We start from the raw sequence: 25236 nt of genomic DNA, 5'->3' as shown, positions 1-25236 counted from the left end.
TAAATGTACTTTCAAGAAACAGTCAATAATGCTAGCAAGTTTACACCCGGTTGAGGACCAGGCAGCCCAAATCAAAACTCCATAGCTGAGGAGGCCCCAAGCAATATTTTCATAGCTTTAAAGAAAACTTTGATTATGGAACTCAATAAAATACTCAAGTTTTCTAAATATGAAACTGGCAAGACCTGGTGAAACAACTTAATATAATCTGAAACAGATTAACCTTATTCTCCTGTTCTTTTTGAACTTACTCACTGGCAGTAGGGGACTATATTTTTCTCAAGTTTGTATGAACATTCAGGTAGACTTGTAACTTTTTAGGTTGCTATTTGATAATACAGTTACTTTAAGCAGCAAAATAAAATCTCGTATCAGGATTTATATAATTCAACCCCAGATGATAATAAATACTAGCATCTTAATTAAAAGGTAGGAATTCTTCCTTTACTACAGCCAAGGGATATAGAGGTCAAGGAAGAATAGCAAGGGAAAAAAGGTAAGTTCTGATTTGACCAGCACTGCCTTTAACTGGCACCAATCTCTCTGGGCATGGTAAATGTTTAAAGTTAACATTTTACCTAGTAAGGCACAAATGTATGTTCTTACAGGCCACCACCACTACGAGCCTCTCATCTGCAATTCCCTGGATGAGTCTAACTCATCTCTATGTTCCTCTGTCTCTTGAGTTTCCTGCATAGTTATATCTGGAGGCTTTATTCAAGTTGATGTGGGGATATGACTACTTCACAGATGGTGTTGCAAGCTTCTAGAAAGAGTGTAATGTCTGCTTGGTTGCCTTTTATGATGCCAGCCACCACTGATGATCATGGCCGCAATTCATCATTTCATTAGGGCTTGCAATTTCCTATATATTTATTTGCTAGATGGTTTCTATCATCATAAAGTTACCTCATGAATCACTTGGCTATTTTTAGGTTCAGTTTGTATGGAAAAGGCAAGAATAATGCTCGATCCCTTCCATTTATTGATCTTTTATTTAAGCCTTTAATATCCCTTAAAAACATCACTTCCCCAAAAATTCTCCAAATGTGAACAGAGTTCATTTTAGTATTATCATGAAATCATGAATTTAGACATGTGATATGTTTCAAGGCCTTGAGGTCTCATTAGTTGTGGTGTTGTAATACTTTCTTTTTTAGGTTAACATCCTTGTTCATATTTAATATCAAATTCAAATAAACCTAAAGAGAACATGCTTATTTTTTCAAACTAAGTAAAAGTATATAAAATAAGTTTTTGTGAAAAAAATTTATGTCTAAAAGTGCTGCATACTCTTGGAGATTCTGATGTTTGTACAAAGAGTAAACTATTCGGTAACTAAAAACAAACATAAAGTATATGACGTCGCATTGTTCTAAGATTTAATCTACTTTGAGAATTAGGTCACTCTGGTTGTAGTTTTTATAATCCTTTAAACTTCAAGTAATGTCCTATTTCCTAATATAGTATTTTCAGAACTTGCTTTAAAATATTAGTACAATTATAAATTGCATTTTTCATAGTTTAATTCTTTAAATGAGAATGTCCTAAAGTCTCTCTCTGTCTCTCTCTCTCTCTCTCTCACACACACACACACACACACAGAGAGAGAGAGAGAGAGAGAGAGAGAGAGAGAGAGAGAGACATAACAGATCAGCAAAGAAAATTAACAAATTTAAGTTACATTTCTTGTTTTCTGAAAACTATAATGTGTCATGGGAGGAAAGATGTATATCCAACAATATAGAGTAATTTGAATGTTGTCATGTTTCTCCAAAACAATGCTACATTATCGCTGCAAAAAAAAAATCTAAAAATGCATTAAAAAATCTGTTTTGCATACAGTGTGCTACAAACCCCAAAAGTCCTTGATTAAATGAAAGCAGTGTTATATTAGGTAAAATGGGCAGAACAACAACAACAAAAAATAGAGAGTCAGAGGGACAGAGGGTCTCACCATAGAATTGTGGCTATATTTCATAAGCTTGACAGGGATTCCCTGCAAAATTCTAGAACTTACTTTTTAAAAAATGATTATAGATACTTGGAGAGAAAACAAAATAGTAATATGATGAAAATAATGTTGGTATAGAAAAACTTCCAAAGATTCTATAAATAGTAATTTAATCATTATATCAACCTAATAAGGTAGTACTGTTATTACATACAAATGCAAATATATTAAATACTTGTCTACAGCCACACTAATTGGAGGTGATAAAATCGAAATATAAACTCAAGTAGTCTTCCTTCAGAACACATATGCTGCCTTTCTTCCTTTCAATACTACTTCTATTTCAGCAAGAACCGTTTTTTAAAATCTTTATAACATTCTGGATGTATTAAATAAAAACTAAAAAAAAATATTGATTCATTCAGGAGAATTTGGGGTTACATAATGAATGATACCTAGAGAATCAATTAATAGAACATTTCAACCTATTAGGAATTCTCCAATGACAAGAGAAATTGATCTCTTGATTTATCTTTTTTATTTTACTCAGTCATTTAAGGTACAAAATTTGGAAAGGATACAAAGATGGCATAAATAGCTAATGTGATAGTTTGAGACGTTAATACTCCAATGCATCTAAAGACCCTGAATCAATGGAATAGAACCTTAAAACTTAATGTGGGTTAATAAAAATTCCTAACACAAATAAAAGATGAAGAAAAATTGGCTCAACAGAATTTTAGTCAGAAAGGCATGAAATTTACTGAGTCAGACATTCAACTACCAAACAAAATCTTAGGAACTACGACTAGATTTATTGACCATTGTCTAGATTGAGGTTGATGTCTAGTGTCTCTTCATGGCAAAATTCACTTCTAGAGTATTGTAAGATAGGGAATTACTTAAAGAAAAAGAAGGCAACCAAAAAGATGAAGAATGGTCAGAACAAATTAGAATAACTGGCCAAGAAAACAGAAATACTATAGGTACTAAAACAGAGGACTTAAATATGGAAATGGCTAGAACCCAGAAGCATTAATAGACATTTTTCTTCCAAGAAAATATAACAAAGTTAAGGTAGAAGTGATTGAGATACAAAATTTAATTTGATTAATGAATATACTTCTCACTCTTAAATTGGGTGCAAATAGATTAGGCTTTCTACAAAATCATAGATATATAAAAATGAATAAGAAGGAATTATTTCTCCATTATGGGGGAAGCTGGATTACATAATATCTCAAGTTTATGTTGCTTTATGTTATATGAATGTTAAACAGAAAAAGTATATGGGCATCACTGACACATAAGAAATTAGTATGGGTACAGTTTATTATAATTATTTAATATATCCCTACAGATATTTAGGGAGAGAGAGAGAAGAAATTGTGTATATATACACATAACTAGGAATTTAATTAGAATTATTATTGTCTAAAAAGTGTATGTCTGTTTCCTCCTCAAAATAATCTTGACTATACGCCAATACAACAAGCCATAGGAAGTCTAAGTTTGATACTTTCGCAGACTCTTTCACGGAGGCTTGCATTTAAAGCAAATAAAAGTGGGAAAGTCTTCATCTATCTAGTTTTCTTTTCTTCAGTGCATTTAATTCTTTCAACCTTAAATCGTCAATTCTTTTAATTTTTTTTTTCTACTTGGCTCTGTTGTGTTTGAGAGTTTAGTTTGAACTGCTTCAATTATCCATAGCCTGAGATTCACGTGGACTTGGGTTAATCAGGGGTCTAAGACAGGTATCAACAAACTTTTTTTGGTAAAAGGCCAGATAGCAAGTATTTTAGTCAACTCTGTCTTTGTACCCGAAAGTAGCCATAAACATACATAAATTGAGATGTGGCTCTGTCCCCAAAAAACTTTATTTACCAACACTAAATTTTCAATTTCATATAATTCTCATGTATCATGAAATATTTTTCTTTTCATTTTTTTTCCAACCACTTAAAAATGCAAAACCACTGTTAACTCAAAAGCCGTAAAAACCAGCAGCAGAACGGATTTCACCCACCTTTGGCAGCTTGGGAATTCAGACCTTGCTCTATTTCATGCACTGGCATTGATATGTTAATGAAAAAAATTTTGGAGCTCTTTTACTTCATAGAAACAGTTAAACAAAAAATATTTTTAAAATATATAACTCCTAGAGCTGCATTTTTGCTTCTCTTTTGTCCTAAAAATTCTTATTGCCATCTGCATTCAGGCTGAGTTTTAATTTTGAGTCTTGTCATTACTCTCAAAAATGTAAAAGGTACATTCCAGCACTTAAAACATCACTCAAAGTTCTGTTTTCTCTTCAAAGGCTATTTCTCCAATTGCTTTATAATTCCTTCATAGGGGCTCAATATTCTTTGATATTTAGCATTTCTTTTTTTATTTGAGCATTTTATTTTTCAATATACACATATTTTAAAAAATAGTTGTGCTACTTGTTAATTAGAATACTTAGATGAGCTCCTTTTAATACATCCTTGGTTGTCAAAATTTAGATAAGTAGGAGGAAGAAGTCGAGTTTCCTCTGGAAGAAGTCTATAGAAATAATTCAGGACCAAATGAATGGGAAGTCAGAAACATTCCTGTGTTTTCTTAGGTTAAGTTTAGGAATGGAAAGGAGGGGGATATTCAGAGAAAGGAAGAAATTTATTTAACTCTCACTTGCAACCGACCTTCATACTTATTAATAGAATCTTCCCAGGCAAACCAATGTGTAGTCCCTATTCTAGTTACCCACATGTGTCCAATATTGTTGAAGGTGACATAGGAGTCAGCTATTTTCTTTGAGGAAAATAAAAACTTCCCCCAAACTAAACTTAATTAACATCTATTAAGTGAGTTTACTAAACATGCTTGTGCTATACAGTTGACCAATACATACATTTAGACAGGTTGATTTATTAACTTGTTCTCTCTAATACTTAGAACTTCTTAGAGGACCTATTCCTCATCCTTAGTCTCTGAGGTGACTCACTTGATATTTATCAGGTCATGCGCATGTCTTTAAGCATCTAAAACTGTTAGAATTATCTCATGCCTTTCTTGAAATGTGTTTACTTTCAATAATCTTTATCTATCAGTGTCAAATTTGAAGTTATATGAATGGTGTGTCTCACAAAATAAAGGCACCATGATAAAAATGAGCTTTTCACCTCTTCCACCACATCCAACTGAACTTCACTTTGATGTTGGAAACAAAAACTATCGGCTTTTTCTTTCTGTAATCGTTCTCAATTAGAGATACTGTTCCCCATTTGGCTGCTACTGTTACCATTTACATCAACACATTCAAAATCCACAACTTCCTTTAATCTGCATATAACCAAGTTTCTGAAAATATTTGCACCAAGAGAAGTGGGATATAACTATGACTTAGTAGGTGTTGGTACATATCTTATGACATAAAGCAACTTCACTTTATTCTCTTTTCGTGTGTTTTCTTCCTTTCTCCATTAATCCCCCTCCCTTCCATTTCTAAACTTAGTCTAAGAAAACACAGGAATTTTTCTGACTTCCCAACATTTACCCCTGAATTATTTTCTATAGACTTCTTCCAGAGGAAACTCAACTTCTTCCTCCTACTTATCTAAACTTTGATAACCAAGGATGTAAAAGGAGCTCCCCTAAAAATTCTAATTAACAATTAGTACAACTATTATTTTAAATATGTGTATATTGAAAAGTAAAATAAATCAATATATAGATAGACTCTTTTGGATGCAGGAATATGTAAGCCATCCCTCCTGCAAATATTACTACAGGTCATAACTTAGACACCCATTATGACTTTAAACTTCTAAAATCTGTTCTTCTATAATATGTTTGCCTTATTTATTAATGTAAATCTTATCTAAGTGAGAGATTTTAAATAGTCACCAGTTTTGAAAGTAAAAATTACATAATTAATATTATGAGAGGATTCTTTATGGTAATCATTACCATGTTTTAATGAGATTAATCACATCATATAATTAATACTTAGTACCTTGTAATATTTGCTTAATGTAGCCATTGACTACAATGATGGGAAGACTTAGATGGTTTTTCCCTCAGCCAAACTCATCTTCTAGGTAATTTCAATGAGTGAGGCAATCAGAACGCTTAATTCTCGATAATACCTATTGCCAAACATCATCATAAATTACATAATACTGTGATACCTCACCTATTGAATCATCCAGTAACAATCTTCCTCTTAAAGTTATTTGGAATAGAGAAGAGTTTTCAAAGGTCTTTTTTATCAGTTCCTTGGCTGATAACAATGTGGCACTCACTGGCATTCTTTCAGATGGAGATCTTTTAGTAGTTGATCTGAGTCTACTGTGAAACTTTTTGTTATTTTTTCCTCTGGTATTGATACTACAGAAAATGACCAAAGCATCTGGGACAAATCTTTGTTTTTAGGCCAGTAATATAAGAATAATTTCTATTTGCTTATTACTGAACATTATATATAAGTAGTATCCAGGTCTTTTACATAACATGTGCTCCAGAGGCTACCCTAAATTTAAATGTATTATATTCAGAAAAATTGGATAATTAAAATGTCAAATAATGATGATGCAGCCTGAAATATCTTTTACTTAGTTTAAAAATTAATAATCTATTCTTAATTTTTTTGTTATTTCTTACTCCTTAGCCAATCAGATGATGCAGGTAAAATATTTTTATTTAAATAAACATTTTAAAACTATAAAAAAGATATTTAAATATATAACGCATATGATGCACACACACACACACAGATACACAGGGATAGAGGAGACAGAATTGTGTCTTTATGCACATATGAAGTTTACATAGCAATAAAGTTACCTTCAGTTTAGTGTATTTCTGAATTTATGAGAACTTCCAATTTTACTATTTCATTTAGTTTTTACAACATAATCCACAGTGGACTATGCCTTTATTAGATATTTACTAGAATCAGGAAGATTGAGGTACATGCCTAAGGTGACAGAGCTAGGAAGTGGCAGAATTTATCCCTTCTGGTCTTCTGATTCTCTGCACATAAAGGCTTGTAACACCACACACACATACCCACAGCTGCTCAGGTAAGAACACAGGCAATGTAAACTATATCATTTAATGTCCTATGTTCTTCTCTATCTTAATAGATATACAGAAAATTTAAAGCAACCCTAGCCTGCCTAAGTAATGTGCCCCTGGGGCCACTTGCTACAAGTGATTTTTTTCATAATCTATTTATCTATTTCATAATCATTCACTTAGCTTTTCAGAGTTCAAATTTGCTTATGGAATAAGAAAAAAGGATTAAGAGATAGTACCTTAAGATGAATATACCAAAATAATTGTAGAAGAAAACAATTACCTTAATAACAGATGTCTCAACTCTGGATGGGGGACTCTGAACTTGTGCTGCTGCCGCCATATTTGCAATGGTGCTGAGGTGGTTCATCTGGCTCATTGCCATGGTGACAGATGCTGGAGGTAGGCTGACAGGAATTAGAGGGTGGGGCATCATCATAAAAGGAAGTTCCAGTCCTATAAGAAATGCACATATATCATCATTGCTCTGGAGGACAGAAATCATTAAAAATGGAAACATACAAAAGTTTTCTAATACTGGTAGTCAAATAAAAAATATTTTTTCCTCTTCATATGCAAAAATTTCACTCATTATTCCAAGAAACTAGGCTTACAGCTATCTGGTTTGGTGCCAATGTTTATCATTTCATGACTTTTCCTGTGTTTAATACAAATGGTCAGTTCTTTGCTATATTATTCCTATAATCAGTCTGAATCTTGCTTAAAATACTAGGATTTTCTTTAACTTATCCCAATTGGTTATCTAAATAGAGTATATCTTTTTATTATGTCCTATTTTGCCAACTGATAATTATAATTTTAAAAGCTACCATTTTTAGTGCTAAAAAATGCCATCGTACCATTTGGTAGAAGGTGGCTCTGCTGAAGATGGTTGAGAGGATGACTAATTGGAAGGCTACGTACTCCAGGCATGCGGGGGTGGGTGACAGAGGCCTGAGGTCCCTGGGATGGGGAAGAGGGCAGTGTTTCCTTATCCCAGGAACCATCACTGCTGCCTGTGGGGAATGAATATAAATTACTTGGATATAATATTATTCCAAATATTCCAATGACTAATTTAAAACGAGGATTTAAAAATATATATCATATTTGGAGTTGGCAACCTGATTTCTAGGGAAATAAGTCAAAGTAAGTAAATTTCACCTAAGCAGCACCTTCTTTTGATTTTCTATTTCTCATATTGGACCTCAAATTAAAAAAAAATATAAATATTTCTGCAAAATTTAACCTAATGGTGGAGTCTAACACTGTTTGGCTATCTAGCTTAATATTAAATGAGCTCTATCATATAACTAGATAATTAATTACTCCTTGGAACTGAAACATACTAGTAGGTATAGAATGCAAAGTTATCATTGTAGTAAATGACTTCCTAGCCATCAAGTAAAGTGCCTAACTTCATTACACAGCAAATCCTAAAAATGGAATCATTAAATGTCCAGCTTGTTTAGACACTGTACAGAAAACACAAAAGATCACTTTATACAAGATAACGCCAGAGCAAAAATTAAACATGCATGCATGTGTGTGAGAATAAATACATCACTTGTTTTCAAATAAAGAGAAACACACATTTATGTCTCCATGTCGATGCCACACATTTGAGCACTTACATTTCAATATTGGTGGCAATGACTTAGATTTAAATAGATCATGAAACATCCTTCTAGAATACTCCTTGGAAGGTGTTTATAAATCATTTCAATTTAGATGTGCTCCTAAATTAAATTAATTTAAAATTAATTTATTCCTTAACCGAATCTGTTGAATATATAAATTATCCACTTAAAAGAAATTTCTGGAATATCCCTATCAGCTCATGAGTTTTTAATTTCTTAAAAAGAAACCATATTTTCATATAATATGCATAGAAACAGCAAAGTTGGTAAAACTCCAACTTAATGCTTTATTCTGCTAAAAGCCTCATTGTAAAATCTCTATGACATAGTTTTTAATGAAGAATACTTAGGTACTGCCATGATTTTTTTTCCATTTACTTCATGAAGACAGTTAAGGTTCAATATAAATTCAAACTCATTAGCTCAATACTGTCTGGATCTTAGAGTAAATTGTTCAGAAGTGGGTAATGAAAACTCAATTCAAATTCTTCAGCAATCAAACAAAGCAATTTTATTAAACAATGAAAAGAATCAATTAAAATGGAAATCTTTATTATCTTTATTATTTTACAAGAAACCATGACAGCTTTTGGTTTAAAAAAAGTATATAGCTTCATACAGAAATGACTCACATAAAAGAATTTCTCCAGCTTGCTCCTACACTGTGATACAAAAGTTCTTTTCATATTCACAGATTTATACACCTTATTTCTGTTCTCATAACTTTTTTGACACTTATCCCAAGGTACTAGTCAAATGTGCAAGAACTATAAATAGATGAATTTTCTAAATGTATGATATCAAGAGATTATTATTATTATTATTATTTTTTTTTTTGAGACGGAGTTTCGCTCTTGTTGCCCAGGCTGGAGTGCAATGGCGCAATCTCGGCTCACCGCAACCTCCGCCTCCTGGGTTCAGGCAATTCTCCTGCCTCAGCCTCCTGAGTAGCTGGGATTACAGGCACGCACCACCATGCCCAGCTAACTTTTTGTATTTTTAGTAGAGACGGGGTTTCACCATGTTGACCAGGATGGTCTCGATCTCTTAACCTCGTGATCCACCAGCCTCGGCCTCCCAAAGTGCTGGGATTACAGGCTTGAGCCACCACACCCAGCCAAGAGATTATTATTTTAAAAATTTTAAACATCTTCTCTTTACATTGCCTTTATCAAGGTATGTGCAATTTTTTATTACAGGCTTAATTCACATAATATGTGAAATTTGATTTGCACAAATGCTATGATTCAGCATTGATTTTACCTTGTATGTTACCAGTTAAAATGATCAGTATATAGAAATAATGCTTTGGAATAAATATTGTTTTAATATAGGAATTGCACTAGAAATTTAGAAATAATAAGTAATTTTCTCTATATTTTATACTTCATTTAAAATCTCCAACAAATATAACAATTACATTTTATAGATTGCATATTTGAGGATAATTAACTAAAATATGGAGTGGAAAAATGTACATTCATTATTTTGGATTCAGTTTGAGCTCCATTTACACCTGTAATCTACTTTTGTTTTTCTGTTCACTTATACTAATTTCCCCTTTTATCGAAATCCTTATTGCCAGGATAAATAAATAGAGAAATAGTTATTTCTGCAAATACATTTAAATTTCACTCATATCAGTAGACATGCAAATAACTGTTTTTCACATTATTGAGGTGTAAAATATTATCTTAAAATTCTGATTAAATCACTCTGAACACAGACTACAGACAAAATGCTACCCATTTTCATACCTGTTTTTGTGTCACAGATATCAGCCCCTTGTGCACAGATAAATAGCAAGCATTCATATGTGAATTTTCCCTAGTAAGTTTCTAATATTATATGGGTTTTCTCACTACATAGAATGCTTCTAGCCATCTCCGCCAATCATCATTTGTTAAATACTCATGATGTTAGTTCATTTGGGTAATAAATAGAGCAAACAATTAAGAAACTAAGTCTGATGAAAAATATATAATATATAACCAAGTCAGCTGTAAGTGATTTTTGCATTATTTATAACACCCTTTTCCTCTATTAGCATGAATAAATAAGAATTGAAAATAGGCCACTTCAGAACAAGACATGCCCATAGTTATTAAGTGAATATTTTCATTATTTTGCTTTAAGCCATTGTATAGCACAATATAAACCAGTATATATGTACTATGCTTACACACAAATATATATACACACGTAAATACTTTTAAAATTCATGTTTACTATTAAGACTGCAAGAAACAGCAGCAGATTCAATGTATAAGAAATTTCTAATATTTGGCCAGGGGAGATAGAAACCGAAAAATACTGACTGACTTCTTTTTTCTTTGACTTCATCAAGGAATACAAGGATGATTCCTATAAAGCCCTAGTGTCCCCAGAGAACATATTCTAACTAATTGGGGCTCAAGAATGAATACAAAAACTCATAAAGTATGCTGAAAATATAAAATGGTGAAGAGCCAAGGAATACAGTCACGAATTAATGAAAAGACTCAGTGTATCAAGTTTTTTAATTATTTAGAAACTATAGCCATATTTTAATGTTGAGGGAGTGGGACTCAGTAGAGAGGGTCTCCCACATCTACTCTTAAATACACAGTGGAGAAGCACTGGGACAGGGCTCTGACTGGACCACAGGTGCAAGCCAATCTGTATCCTGAACAGCAGAACACACAAGTAGTTGTAATATGATAAAATCAAGAGATAGAACTACATGCCCCATGAAGCTCAGCTACTAATTCCATTGTGTGATTTTGGTAGAGTAGAATGAACAAATATACAGCTTTGCAGCAGCTAGATGTAAGTGTGCACATGAATGTAAAAAGGATAATTAAAAATAACACCTGATAACCAATTCTGTCGCCAGCTAAAAAATATTGTTTATATATTTATATATCTGAAACAATTTGCTTTATCTTGCTTAGTTATACTGCTATTAAGAATATACCAATAACTACATATTCAAATATATGAAATTTATATATAAAAAGTGATTGTGTGTGTTTAGTTTTTCTTTTGTGTAAAACCTAGGTATTCCCCAAGGACAAACAAGGTTATCGCCAAATTTAATGTAACTGAAATTCCAATACGTAAAGACTAAGTGTGGGAGGTCCTCTCTCCCATTAGTCCCTCCTCATTCCAACATTAAAACATAGCTTCTCAAAAACAACAGTTTGATGCAATGTCTTAGTCTTCACGGGCTCAGACTGTTTTCCTTGGCTCACCCTCACTTGATATTTTTATTGCATTTTATGGTACATCTTTTATTAAGGACCAGGTTTTAAATGCAGAAATATATCCCTAAATTGTGAAAGCTATCCCTACTCTAAGGGTACCAGATTATTGAATAGTCAGAAATGATGGGCTACAAATATAAAATGGTTTTTGTTTTCCTCTAATTACTGCCTTCAAAAAAGCTTTGTCAAGGTTCCCTATTCTGTCCCTTAAGAGGCTTCAGCATATTTTGAGTATAATAAATTCATTCTTGCTAACTGTCATCTCCGTTTCCCCATGCCCCCAGCATTAGCCATTTCTAGACTTTAGGTATCTGGAAGACAGAGGCTTCCTCAGCTTTTCAACCATTCTGTCTTCCTCCTCTCCTTCTTCTGGGTATTAGGATAAAGATCTCTTGCTTCAATGGTTCCTGCTTAAATTCTCCCTGCACTGGAACTTCTGTGGCTGTGCCTTTAGGCCACTGACATCTTTCAAACGTTAAGGGCCTAAATCTAAACATTTCCTTGGTGGTAATGCCTGATCCTTCAAGGAAATCCTTACTGGGGAACCTTCTAACTGCACAAGTCCCTGACAGTAGAAATCTCCAGTTCCCTGCTCATCTAGGCTCCCTAAGCTCCCATTGCCTCTTGATACTAATGCCCTCCTCCTGGTGTAGGTCCTCTTGTTCTGATGTCTACTTTCTCCAGCCTGCTCCCTCTCCTCAATTCTTTACATCACCCCCACCACCTGCTCCCAAACAGCAGTTCACACCTAAGCATAAATCCAGCTACCAAATGAAGTGGAAGCATCTGTAATCCTTGAGTAATTCTCTTGGAATTTCCCTCCCTTGACCTCAGTGAGGAAGCATGCTCAAAGAGGGATTACTAAACCACAGCCATACTTATCAGTTGCTGTCCTTTCACTAGAATGATCTCTTCAAATCCTGTCTTATAAATGAGTGTTCATAAATGAGTGTAGTCCTTTCTTATAAAGGAATAAGGTGGTTGTTCGTGGAGTCTGGAGTGATAGTTAAGACAGCAATGCTGATTCAGTTGCTATTCATAAGTACCAATAGCTTTTTACTTTCTTTAAAATGAGGGGACCTGACACATTTTGTTCTTGTTGAAGATCAAGGGAAAAGATTTTACTTAATATCCTGTTGCATAAACATACACAAGAAAACCAACAACAAATATGGCTATATTATAAATCAAATTTTAGTAACTGGTTCTTGTAAATAAAATGAAATAAAGGGGAAGAATAAAGAGAAATAAAGGGAAGCATAATTTTTAGGTACGAAAGGGAAATGAAAATGTTTTGGGGAAAGATATTGTTAGTTTCTCTTTACTAAAAACACAGTAACAATTTTGAGTGTGTGTATGCATGACACCAATTATAGTCTTAGTCCAAATAATTATATATATATATTATTGAGTTTTTTCATTTCATTCATAAATATATCCAATGAGACACAGGTTCCCAAGGAGAAGTCCACAGTATTTCTATGCATTTTAGATAGAAAACTCATAAAATCATCAAACACGAAATGAAAGTGATCTGTAAAATATAAATGCCTTTTAAATTATCATGTATTAAAATAGTAAAAGTACATTTAACTACTGCATTATTATCACTTATACCTACGTGACATGTAACTATTTGTTAAGATTTTCCCACAGGCTGACCCTGATAAAGGAGGCAAATCTCTAAGGGACTAACGGTCACACCACTGCTTACTGAGTGACACTGATAGATTGTGACAGGAACCTGACATTGTCAAGATTCGTTTACAATGAAAATGACGGCAAGAGCAGGCATTTACTCCATACCATTGGAGACCACTTAGAAAGATGTCAACTCCATCTTAACAATGGTAACAAAACTACTAAATAGAAGTAAATACTAGCCACAGGTGCTACAGATGTTCAGCTGTTACTTCAGAGGTAGGTGAGAGAATAAACATGTTATGATCTTTTAGTGGATTAAGTTCACTCTATTTAAAAAGTGATATAAAATGTCAGCAGTAATGCTAGCATTTTGCATGAATTGTGGAAACAGTCTTTTCATGAGAGTTATTGTAATGTAGTCTTTGAATATTCTTTTGGATAATTATCTGTGCCCAGTTGATCTACTTTAGGATATAAAAATGCTGAAATCTCCTGATGCTTTGGTTTGACTTCATCATGCCACTAAAATGAGAAATGAAGAAATCTTTTAGGGATATAATTAATTAGGGACACAGTTTAAAATGTTCCCGTTTAAATGTAGTCACGTAGCAAAGAAAATACCACAAATGCCTCCTAACTGGTATTGCAAAATAATGCCCACAGAGTAGGTCAGCAGATGTATCATGTTTGATTGGAAAGTTCTGGGGAAAAAAAAAAAAAAAGAAACAGATTGGCTTTCATGAAACTAATTGTGCTTGGCTTAATATTCTTACATCAATTTATTTTTTTCTTGAGAGAAAAATAATGTTGTTATAAATTCTAACTACTCCATTACCTATAAATATATCCTTTAGGAAAATATGTTACTTTCTCATAAATGATTAGATATTTTTTTCTTTGGTTATCTATCATTAACTAAATCAGTTGTCCCCAAACTTTTTACACAGGGGGCCAGTTCACTGTCCCTCAGACCGTTGGAGGGCCGCCACATACTGTGCTCCTCTCACTGACCACCAATAAAAGAGGTGCCCCTTTCTGAAGTGCGGTGGGGGGCCGGATAAATGGCCTCAGTGGGCAGTAGTTTGGGGACGCCTGAACTAAATCTTACCTGTGTTACTTGAATGTCAGATATAGTTGATTAGGAACGTGAAACTCTTGCCATACAAGGGGACTTTTGTCTTACTTATGATGTTTTCTTTTGAATGCAGAGCTGTTTTGATGTATTTTATTTTATATGCATTGTTTATAACGTAATACCAATGCTATTAGTGTTCTTGGACTCATTACAACTTTGCTAAACCTAAATTTCTTCCCTTAAGATATTTCTATTGCCCTATATACTCCACAATGGTGCTGAAAGTAACCATAAGTGAAATTGTACAAAGTACACACAAATTAATGGAAACTAGAACTGCTTATTTTTAAATTTTGGCTGAATTTTTTTTTTTTTTTTTTTTTTTTTTTTTTTTTTTTTTTTTTTTTTTTACCATGGCCAATGATTGTTGAACTAAAGAGAACAGGAAACAAACCATAAAATCAGATCTGATATCCAAGTGACTAATGTAAGATGAAAGGATATTTCATGAACAGGCAGACATTACTAAAAACAATTCCTTTTTTATCCTGAGAAACTTTGGATAATTATGAAAAACTAAAATAGCCTTAGGAAACTTAAAATAGAAAATGGTTTCAATAAATAGCTTTCATTTTGGAACTCATAAAATTCATTAAAATGAATTTCTATATATAAATAATAATGTTTCGTATATTTTTCCTTATGTCGTACTAAATTTCAGAAAGTTTTGAGGCAACTCAAAATAAAAGAAGTAAGGTAATTATTATAAAGATAAAATGTCAAATACTACATGTGCAGAAAAGAGAGATAATTACATCAGAAAACACTGTTTTTTTGGATGCTGTTGTTGTCTTTGGACTCATTAGCACCATCCTCTTAAGTGTTAACCAGGTAAAATAGATCCACACACCAAAACAAAAGAAACGAATGCAGACTCAGATTGGGTAAACAGTTATACAGATTTTCGTATAAGAAAAAATTAGTAGCCATATTAATTAGTATTGGCTAAATATTAAGGTGTCTTGTAAATACAGACTGTAAGCTGAGTGTAAGCAAGAGCCAAGTGTTTCTAGTCACTGGAAATGAGGCTGGAAAAAATTGGTTAATTTTTTACGTATAATTTGATTACAGATAAAGGACAAAGTAGAAATGACCAGACAAGGGACATACATACTTTGCTATCTTTAGATATTCATACAGTTCTTCACAATAAAGCTGTTTGGTATAAAGTATCTATGTTAATTTTGCTTTACATCTTTTAGCCTTTCTTATGGCCAATGTTAACAAATTTTTACTTTCTCTAACTTTAGCTCATCAAATTATCATTCTACTAGGCAAAACAATGAACTGGAAATTCTCTAAGGATATTGTAATTTCCCTATAGATTTATAATCACATTAAATAAAATGGTAAGTTATATTTTATATATTGTTAGTGGAGTAATAAATGTCAAGGCATATATTATTAATATTTTTATGCTCATGTATGAATGTTGTCCACGGAAAGTTGAAATAAGTTTTAACTTTCATGATTTTGTACAATGTTATCAGTTTTCAATTATTTCTGTTGAAATTGAAAACTTTTCCTCCCACTTGAGCCAAATTGCTGTTGAATTTTCCAAAACGCATAAAACCTTCATAAGTGAGATGACATACTTTGGGAATTGTCTTGATATTTCTCATATGTATGGATTTAAGTATTAATTTATCTCCTTCCTAAACCTGGTTAGCCTCAAAGAATGACATCACTAGCTAGTTTTATAAGCCAGGAACACCCTCTTTATCTTCTCATCTCTTACTGTGCACCATCAGTGTCCATTTCCTTTTCATGTCCTATTGATTTCACCAGTTATTTATCTCTATTTGTCTGTTTTTACCTCAGCTGCTGTAATCAAATTTAGGAGCACCACTTTTAATTACAAATCTTACACTCTTACTCCTCTGCTTAGAGGCTTTCATTTTTTTCCCTTTTTTTTTTTCTGAGACGGAGTTTCGCTCTTGTTACCCAGGCTGGAGTGCAATGGCGCGATCTCGGCTCACTGCAACCTCCGCCTCCTGGGTTCAGGCAATTCTCCTGCCTCAGCCTCCTGAGTAGCTGGGATTACAGGCATGTGCCACCATGCCCAGCTAATGTTTTGTATTTTTAGTAGCGACGGGGTTTCACCATGTTGACCAGGATGGTCTCGATCTCTCGACCTCGTGATCCACCCGCCTCGGTCTCCCAAAGTGCTGGGATTACAGGCTTGAGCCACAGCGCCCGGCCTTTTTTCCCATTGTTACTAAGAAAAATATTTTAAAAATTTGCCTTAATGTAACTTCCACGTGGTCAAGCCTAGATCTTTTTTTTTTTTTCCTCATCATTGTATCCCCAGAAATAAATAAGGTTAGACTAACTCAATTAGTTCTTCAGCTGAGAGCTGCAAATCCAGCCCAATTCTCACAGTTACATTTGGTAAACATTATTGTAGCACTAAAAATATTCAGGCGTAGCCTTTGTTATAGAGCAGCTGATATGCAGGAGAGGTGCATGCACATATAACAACATATATTTGCCTAATTATTATTCTTTAACTGGAATTAAAGATAGAGAAGTTAAAGAATTGGTAATATGTTTAACATTTTCGAAATAAGCTTGATGGAACTTAGTAACCATTTAGATACAAATGGAGACGAAGTGAGTAAAATATGAAAGATGAATTCAGCATCTAGATTAACAATTGTATAGTGGCATAATTAAGGAGGCAATAATGATGATGATCATATCTAATATACATCATGTACTTAGAATGTGCTGGGCATTGTGTTAAACCTTTATATGTATTGTCCTAATTCTGAATTCATAATCCTAGCTTTTAGTCACCCTTATAAAGAAGATCAGATTTTATGAGGAATAAAATTCAGTTCAATATTGGACTGGTTGAATACGTGATGTTTCAGTAATAGTCATGCAGAGATTGACAAGAGGGAGTTATAAATATGGGACTGAAATTTGGATAAAAAAGAGATGCCCAGTGAGGAAAATTTGGAATTCATTAATTTGTACACAGTAGATTAAGCCATGATGCTTCAAGCAGGTATAGAAAGAATAAATGTATTGCTATCAAAAGTGTATTTCTGCTATAACCCATAGAATAGGTCCCGAACAAGCCACACTGAATAATTTTTTAATCCTGAAGAGCTGAGCAAGAATAAGCAAATACTGGTATGTCACTCCTACACAGATGATAATAAATTCTTAGCACAAATGGTTTTATTAATGCATTGTTATTATATTCAAGTCTCCCCACTTCTAAGCTAAAATATTCTTTTTAATAAGATAATCAACATGAATACATGAATGTCTGATGTATCTTAGACCCTCAATTAATAATAGTTGAATGCACATTATGATTGAATTTAAAGATTTAACAATCCTAACTACTATTTAAGGTAGATGGCATAAAGAAAGAAAAAAACAAATAGACACCACTAAAAATAATTTCAAAATGTGCCACTAATCCAACATGTAATATAATAATCAGCTAGGATATCCAGTAATTACAAAGTTCATCTTAAAAACATTATGGAGATGGCTGCCTTTAAATTGAGGTACTGCATATAACAGAAAAGAATTCAGCACATCTGAAGGACCACCGAAAAAATATTATATTATAGTGTAGATTACATGCAGATGGCAGACTTGTTGAAAGCTACTGTTTATAAGAAACCAAATCATTCTGACCATAGCTTCTATTATCCATGGTGAAGACATTCTATTCAAAGTACTTTTCATCAGTGTTTCATGCCGAGGAGGAGGTTTTCAAGGTCAAAAGGACCAATAAAATTTTGGCTGCTGGCAGTGGAAAGAATACTTGAGATTAGCAGCAATATGGATAATTTTATTTTTATCTTTATAACTCCAATTTGAGGAAAATATAAGCACTCATTTTTATCCCAAAAATAAATGGTTATAAAACTCTCTATAGACTGCCGTGACAATGAGAGTTAGAATATGAAAGATGGTTAAAAACTGTTTTTAAATGAGGATTGATTTTCTCACAATGTAAACAATTACAGGTGAATGTAAAGTAAAATTTAAACATTTTTATTCTTCCTTATTTTAAAAATTATCTAACTTATTAATTGAAACCATAATGTGACCAATGAAGAATATAAGGGGGCATGAACCTATATAAAGTCACACAATTACTCCATATCAAAATCAAGCACTAAACACAGGTTTAAATTTAGAAAAGACAACAATATCATGGTGATATTTAGATAAATCAGTCACATTCATTTTTGTTTCTGTTCCCCACTAATTTTTCCCAACATCAATATTAAGAAAGTACATGCCTTGGTTAAAAAATAAATAATGAATGATGAAATTGCCGTCTTTTCTAAAGTGGTAAAACAAATAGGATTTTTAAAAATCTTCAATTTACAAAAATCACATGCATTCAAATTATTATCTAGAAATAACAGTAATAAAGCTACTGAATTTTAAATTCTTTCATTGTAAAGAGAAATCTACCTATTAAAAATAATTATGTCCATGGCCAGGTGCAGTGCCTCACGCCTGTAATCCCAGCACTATGAAAGGCTGAAGCGGACAGATCTCTCGAACAAAAGAGTTCACGCCCAGCCTGGGCAACATGGGGAAACCCTCTCTACAAAAAATACAAAAATTAGTCGGACACGGTGGTATGCACCTGTAGTCCCAGCTACTCGGGAGGCTGAAGCAGGCAGATTGCTTGGGCTTGGGAGGCAGAGGTTGCAGTGAGCCATGATCGTGCCACTGCATTCCAGCCTGGGTGACAGAACAAGACCCTGTCTCAAATCATCATCATCATCATCACCTTCATCCAGGGGATCTTTAATTACTGAATAATAAATAGTTATCTGATTATAAAAATTATTCTCCATAGTAAAATACTATAATTCGTTATTTTCCTTATAATCCCAAACTGTCTTAAATAATTTTAATATTTCCTCCAATATTAAAATATTATACCCTTCCTACTTTTTGTCTGTTCTACCACACACATTTTCTCACATCATTACATCAGAGAATATTAAGATCATGATATGAAGATGCTCTCATCTACAGAAGTCTGGCCTAAGACTTGAGGTAGTCTGGGTAAATGCACCTTGTTAAACTTACAGCAAATGTTGCTCTTAATTACAATAATTTATATAAAACAACTACTTAAGACTTCAGTTACTAGCCTAAAACAGCATTTTTCAGAACAAGTTAAATACCTAAGAACTTTCTTTAGTTAAAATGATCTGCGTAGATACTGTTTTCCCAATTTGATTTTGATATTTTGCTTTGTGAACTTCCTATGAAGAGTTACTGCTTTGCACAAAGAAACACCTGGAGTATGCTTTATGCTTTAGTATAAGTATTTTTGAACCATCTCACAAGAAACATAATTGTGTTACGGACATACCAATAAACGATAATGCAAAGATGACTTGCTTTTAATTCTTGTGTGTGCAAATTACTATGATGGGTGTTTTAAATCTATTTATTTTAAGTCTAATTAACTCGCAAAAGTATTAAGACTTAAAGAGTAAAACATGGGCTGTGCACTGTGGCTCACACCTCTAATCCCAGCACTTTGGGAAGCTGAGGTGGGTGGATCACCTGAGGTCAGGAGTTCAAGACCAGCCTGGCCTACGTGGTGAAACCCCATCTCTACTAAAAATACAAAAATTTAGCCGGGCGTGGTGGTGCATACTTGTAATTCCAGACAGTTGGGAGGCTGAGGCAGGAGAATCACTTGAACCCCAGAGGAATAAGTTGCAGTGAGCAGAGATCACGCCACTGCTCTCCAGCCTGGTTGACAAGAGTAAAACTCCATCTCAAAAAAAAAAAAAAAAAAAAAAGAATAGAACATGGCTTAATTTTTGAACTGTGTCAAATCTCTAGTGAACTGTAAAAATATTTTTTGAAAATCATTTAATGATGTGCATTTATTTATGTTAATACTAATTTTAAATTTTAGATGAGGAATAAGATAGCTTTGAAAAACAATTTATGTTCTTGTTTATCCTAAAATTAAGTTAATACTGTATATTGGAAATCTTAGGGAGGAAAGACAATAGAAGCAATCAGACTAAGGTTATTATGCAGTCATATGACCTGGCAAAGAAATAGAGCAGAAAACATGAATTTTTAAAGAATATCTACAGTGTTACTGTGTACAGGCCAAGAAGCAATAAGTTGTATTTAAACTTTGTAATATAATCTACAATTAATTTTTCTGTATATATTTGAATCATAGAATATTAGGGAACAAAATAGACATTGAAATCATTTGTTCATTTTTTAGCATATACCGAACATGTATTTTGTGCCAAGCACCGCTGTAAGCCCTGGGGAGATGGCAACGGACAAAGCAGATAAAAATTTATATCCTCATGGAGTTTATATTCAAGCTATGTGGAGGTTGAAAAAATAATAAGCAAATAAATACAATAATATAATGTGTTAATTGAGATACCAATTATGGATGGATGAAAAAGAACTTTCTCATGTGCATGCATGTGATTGAGCACTTGTAAGCATGTGTATTGGAAAACATACATTTTAAAGTGTGGCAATATGGTAAGACTTTGCATAGGATGGCACCATAAAGTATAATCCCCTAACTTTACAGCAAGGTTAGTTTGAAGCTGAGGTTCAGAGTAATTAAATTAAGTGCTTAAGGTCGCACAGCTTTTTGGGAAAAGAGCTGAATTTGGAAGATGTTTGCATGACTCTTGGCCCCATATCCTTTCCACTGCACAAGAGAGCACACCCAGTTCAGAGAGCTGCCTGGGCCCTGCAGTGAGGCGAAGACATACATAAATGGTGCTCTGGATGACAGCTGGGCAGCTCAATTGACTAGAGGAGAGAACACATATTAGGAAAGCCTGAGAAGTCAGAAGGAATTAGGTAGGCTAGGACCAGATTATTAAAGTTCTCAGATGTCAAGATGATGAGTTTGGTCATCATCTTAGGTAGAGGAGAGATAAGATTAAAGTGATGTATCAGATAGTCAGAAGGAGGAGAAGGAACTCATCATCAGGAATAATCATCTTGAGTTCTGTCATCCACCACATTGACATTGATATGACCAGGGCAGGATTCCTGAATCTCATATTTCATGCCACTGGAAAATTGATAAAATAGAAAAAATAATCTTGTGTTCTCTATCATTAGAGTTTTCTAAGAAGATGACTGAGGAACAGTTTGGTTTCCAGAGCCAGTCATGACAAAACAATTATGTTGGGTGAGGACAAGTGGTTACTGCATACTCTACTCCATAACTGAATCTACTGGCTGTAGTTCCTTTTATATTTGCAGTTCATATTTTTTTTCAAATTAAGAAAAAACTATCTGTATCACATTTGGAAGGCTTCATATACAGAGACATAATTTACCCTTTCTTGATGGAGGGTAACACCTCACCAATAACTGAGTCAATAATGAGGACGTCTTATAGAAAAACAAGAGGATACTTGGTAGTTTCAGGGTTTACAGACAGTTTTTGGACCCTCCCTGAATGGCACAGTTGGAGATGTTAAAAAGGGAATATTCCTCCCAAATTCAGGATTAAATAACAAGGTCTATGAAATGTAACAAGGTTGCTTCAATCTTTTTAAAGAAAAATTAAATCTGGGGAATGTGCTTTAATACCACAATTTCTATTTGGTGCAAAGTGTATATTGCACAGCACTTCAAATAACTGTTATCAAACAATATTATACACATCAGCAGATAGGAAAACATTGTTTAGTACCCTGACATTGAAAAATATTTACCACTAAAATAAACACCACAGACTTACTATTCATTTTTCTCACTATTTATTACTATTCTTCACTATTCACAATATTCACCAGTATTCTTCAATATTGACCTCTCAAAAATAACAGTATAAAATATATTATGAAGGCAATAATTTCCAAAACATACCACAATAATTTATAGCTAATACTATAGGGAATTGCAAACCTAAAAATATACACATGCAGAAAGTACTTATTATCTTCAGCCTGTTAAAATCAAATAGCATGATGAGCCTTCATTATGCCCAGGGAGAGTTTATTTTCCCCCCTCATATTAATCATATTTCTATAATAATATCACATTATTATAGGTTTATCACATGTAAATAATACCCAATGTGATTATTTTCATTCATGTCAGTTGTCCCTTCAAATCATATCATGTACTTCAATGATTTTTGTTTTCTACCCCAAAGTTGTTAGGTTAAATTTCTATTTTTATCTGGAAAGCTTAAAACCTGGTACAACTTAACATGCTAAAATAAAGTTTCAAAGGGCTAACTATGCATAGACTGCTTTTAAAAATTCAAAATAGCCCCAATAGCAAATGTCATTTCTTTCATAGTTACAAAATGCAAACTCCAAGTGTTTTATCCTAATGAATAAATGAGTTTGTCCTTTATGTATAAAAGATAGTTTGTGTTTGTTGCACAAGTTTTTAATAATAGATGAATTTTAGGTTTGCTCCAACGTATTCAATAAAGTGTGATTAATTTGGTTTTTCAAAAATGCAAACTAGACATTACTATATTACTTTGCAAAATGCACAGCTTGCAACATTATTGTCTCAGTGGGATCTTAAATTGAATTGTAAAATGTGTCTTATTTCCAGTTTGATTTATGTAAGAGATAGCAGTGGATAATGCCCCTTTTGAAGTTTCACTGCTTTGTGTAAACAAACAACAGAAAGCTAAAATTCATAATATAGTTTGTTAAAACCTCAAACTAACTTATGGGTTATATAATATTTGACTGAAATAAAATACTTAACGATGGATTCAAAATATCACATCTTCAGCGAAACAATTTTTTGAAGTTTATTATTATGACGGATTATACCACACATTTTTGACATTTTCTGTGATTTTTTTAATGATATTTCAAGTAATTACCAAATCATGGTTTTCTCTTAAAAAGCTTTCCTGTGCCCGGAGAATTAATCTATGATACCATTTAACTTGGCTTTTTGAAGTAAATATCACCAGATAAAAGCCAGCTGGATCTGAATAACAGGACACTTGAATGAGTGTATTAGTGTTTGAAAAAGAGAGTACAAATCTTCTAAAAAGATTAATTTCCATAAAAAAGATAGCTCCAGATCTACAAAAGAATAAATTCAAAAACATAATAAACTCTCAGAAAGAAAGGTAGATTAAAGTAAAAGCTGCAGCACCTTGTTACTGCAGCTGTTGTGTAGCAATGATTCTGTATCAATTACATCTGGTTGGTCCTGTAGGGCTCTTCAAAGCTTTGTGTGAAAAGCCTGAATGTGGAATACATGTGACACTGTAAGTAATAACTTTAGCAATTAATTTTGATGCAACACCACATTTATTCTGATCTTATTCTCAATATTTACAGTTTGAGAAAGCTACAAAGGTTTAGATGGGAACAGATGAATCTATTAACAACACTTTTTTTCCTCCTTCATTTATTAAAGATGTGGATATGAATTTTTCTTTGTCATGAAAATATTGCAGCTTTTATCACAGGACATAGTTGCTGACATCATCATGTAAAAAGACTTGAGTTGGCCAATGGACTTTATTTTCAATATCCTGTTTCAAAATATGTCCTCTTAACAGGCCATGAATTCTGTTCACACAACTTTTCTACTTTAGTTTGTACAATTACTAATAAAAACAAAGTTTGATCATATATAAACTCCTCTGGGAGGTAAAAAGTACTCTTTCATTTTAAGTAATTCTTATGCAATCATTATCTTTAATACAAAACCAAAAGCAAATATGGAAATAACTTGATTTTTTAACTTTGATTAAATCTTTAAAAAATGCAAATCTACCTAAAGCATTCACATAAGAATATCACATTAGACAATTTCAAATACAATATAACAGAGTAAAAAAAGAAAGACAAATGATAATCTATTGTAATTGTGAAGTCATTTGTTCAGAAACAATTGTAAGAAACAATTTTTTGTAAAAAAAAAACACAAAATAATGAACAAAAGGGGAAATCACTGTATAATCGTACAATAAAAAACACTAATCAACTAAATGAGATTAGTAAGTAATTTTGTCAATCACATTTTGACAATAATTTTACTGTGTGAAGATAAATAAATGGCTACTTTCCTTTATTGCCCTCCCTTTAATTTTTTCTACAGTTATCTGCCAAAAGCAATCCATAAATGAAAAGTAACCAAGTAATTGCAAATGTGTTTATTTAAATGGGGCAAGTTGTTTAAATATAGTGATATGTTTAAGTCAATGTCAATCATCATGACATAAAAGACATATTAGCATTATTAGCAAAATATCACTCCCTATGAAATACTATGGTGTTTATCAAAAAAATAAAATAAAAGGAAGGCTGCCTTCTCTGCACTCATATGAACCACTAAATGGTTATGACAATTTTTAATAGTACTTGAGAATTTCTTTATCATACTTTGTATTCCTTTTAATAGTACTCGAGAATTTCTTTATCATTCCTTTGTATTACATTTTATATATCATAAGTCAGTATTTTATTCAAGAAAGCTGCTTTTAGTTAAAACATAAAAATGGTACTTACAAGGTTTCTGCAAACATAACTGCCATTCCATTAAGGAAATGGTGCA

At 32.9% G+C, this 25236-nt stretch overlaps 1 protein-coding gene across 7 annotated transcripts in view; it reads right to left on the bottom strand.

Moving 5' to 3' along the window:
* Window positions 1-25236, bottom strand: part of DACH1 (dachshund family transcription factor 1) — a 429624-nt gene that overhangs the window by 125377 nt on the left and 279011 nt on the right. For 4 of the 7 annotated variants that reach the window (XM_010341682.3, XM_074387633.1, XM_074387632.1 and 1 more), the window contains 2 exons: window positions 7873-8028; window positions 7296-7468 (listed from right to left, as the gene is read on the bottom strand). In XM_010341682.3, the coding sequence (XP_010339984.2) occupies window positions 7296-7468; window positions 7873-8028 (329 nt within the window). The remainder of the gene's footprint in view (window positions 1-7295; window positions 7469-7872; window positions 8029-25236) is intronic. The other 3 variants (XM_010341683.3, XM_074387635.1, XM_074387636.1) reach the window with 1 other exon arrangement.

This window comes from Saimiri boliviensis, chromosome 16 (assembly GCF_048565385.1).
Source record: "Saimiri boliviensis isolate mSaiBol1 chromosome 16, mSaiBol1.pri, whole genome shotgun sequence".
Taxonomy (NCBI): domain Eukaryota; kingdom Metazoa; phylum Chordata; class Mammalia; order Primates; family Cebidae; genus Saimiri; species Saimiri boliviensis.
This window is presented reverse-complemented; position numbering and strand designations above follow the sequence as displayed.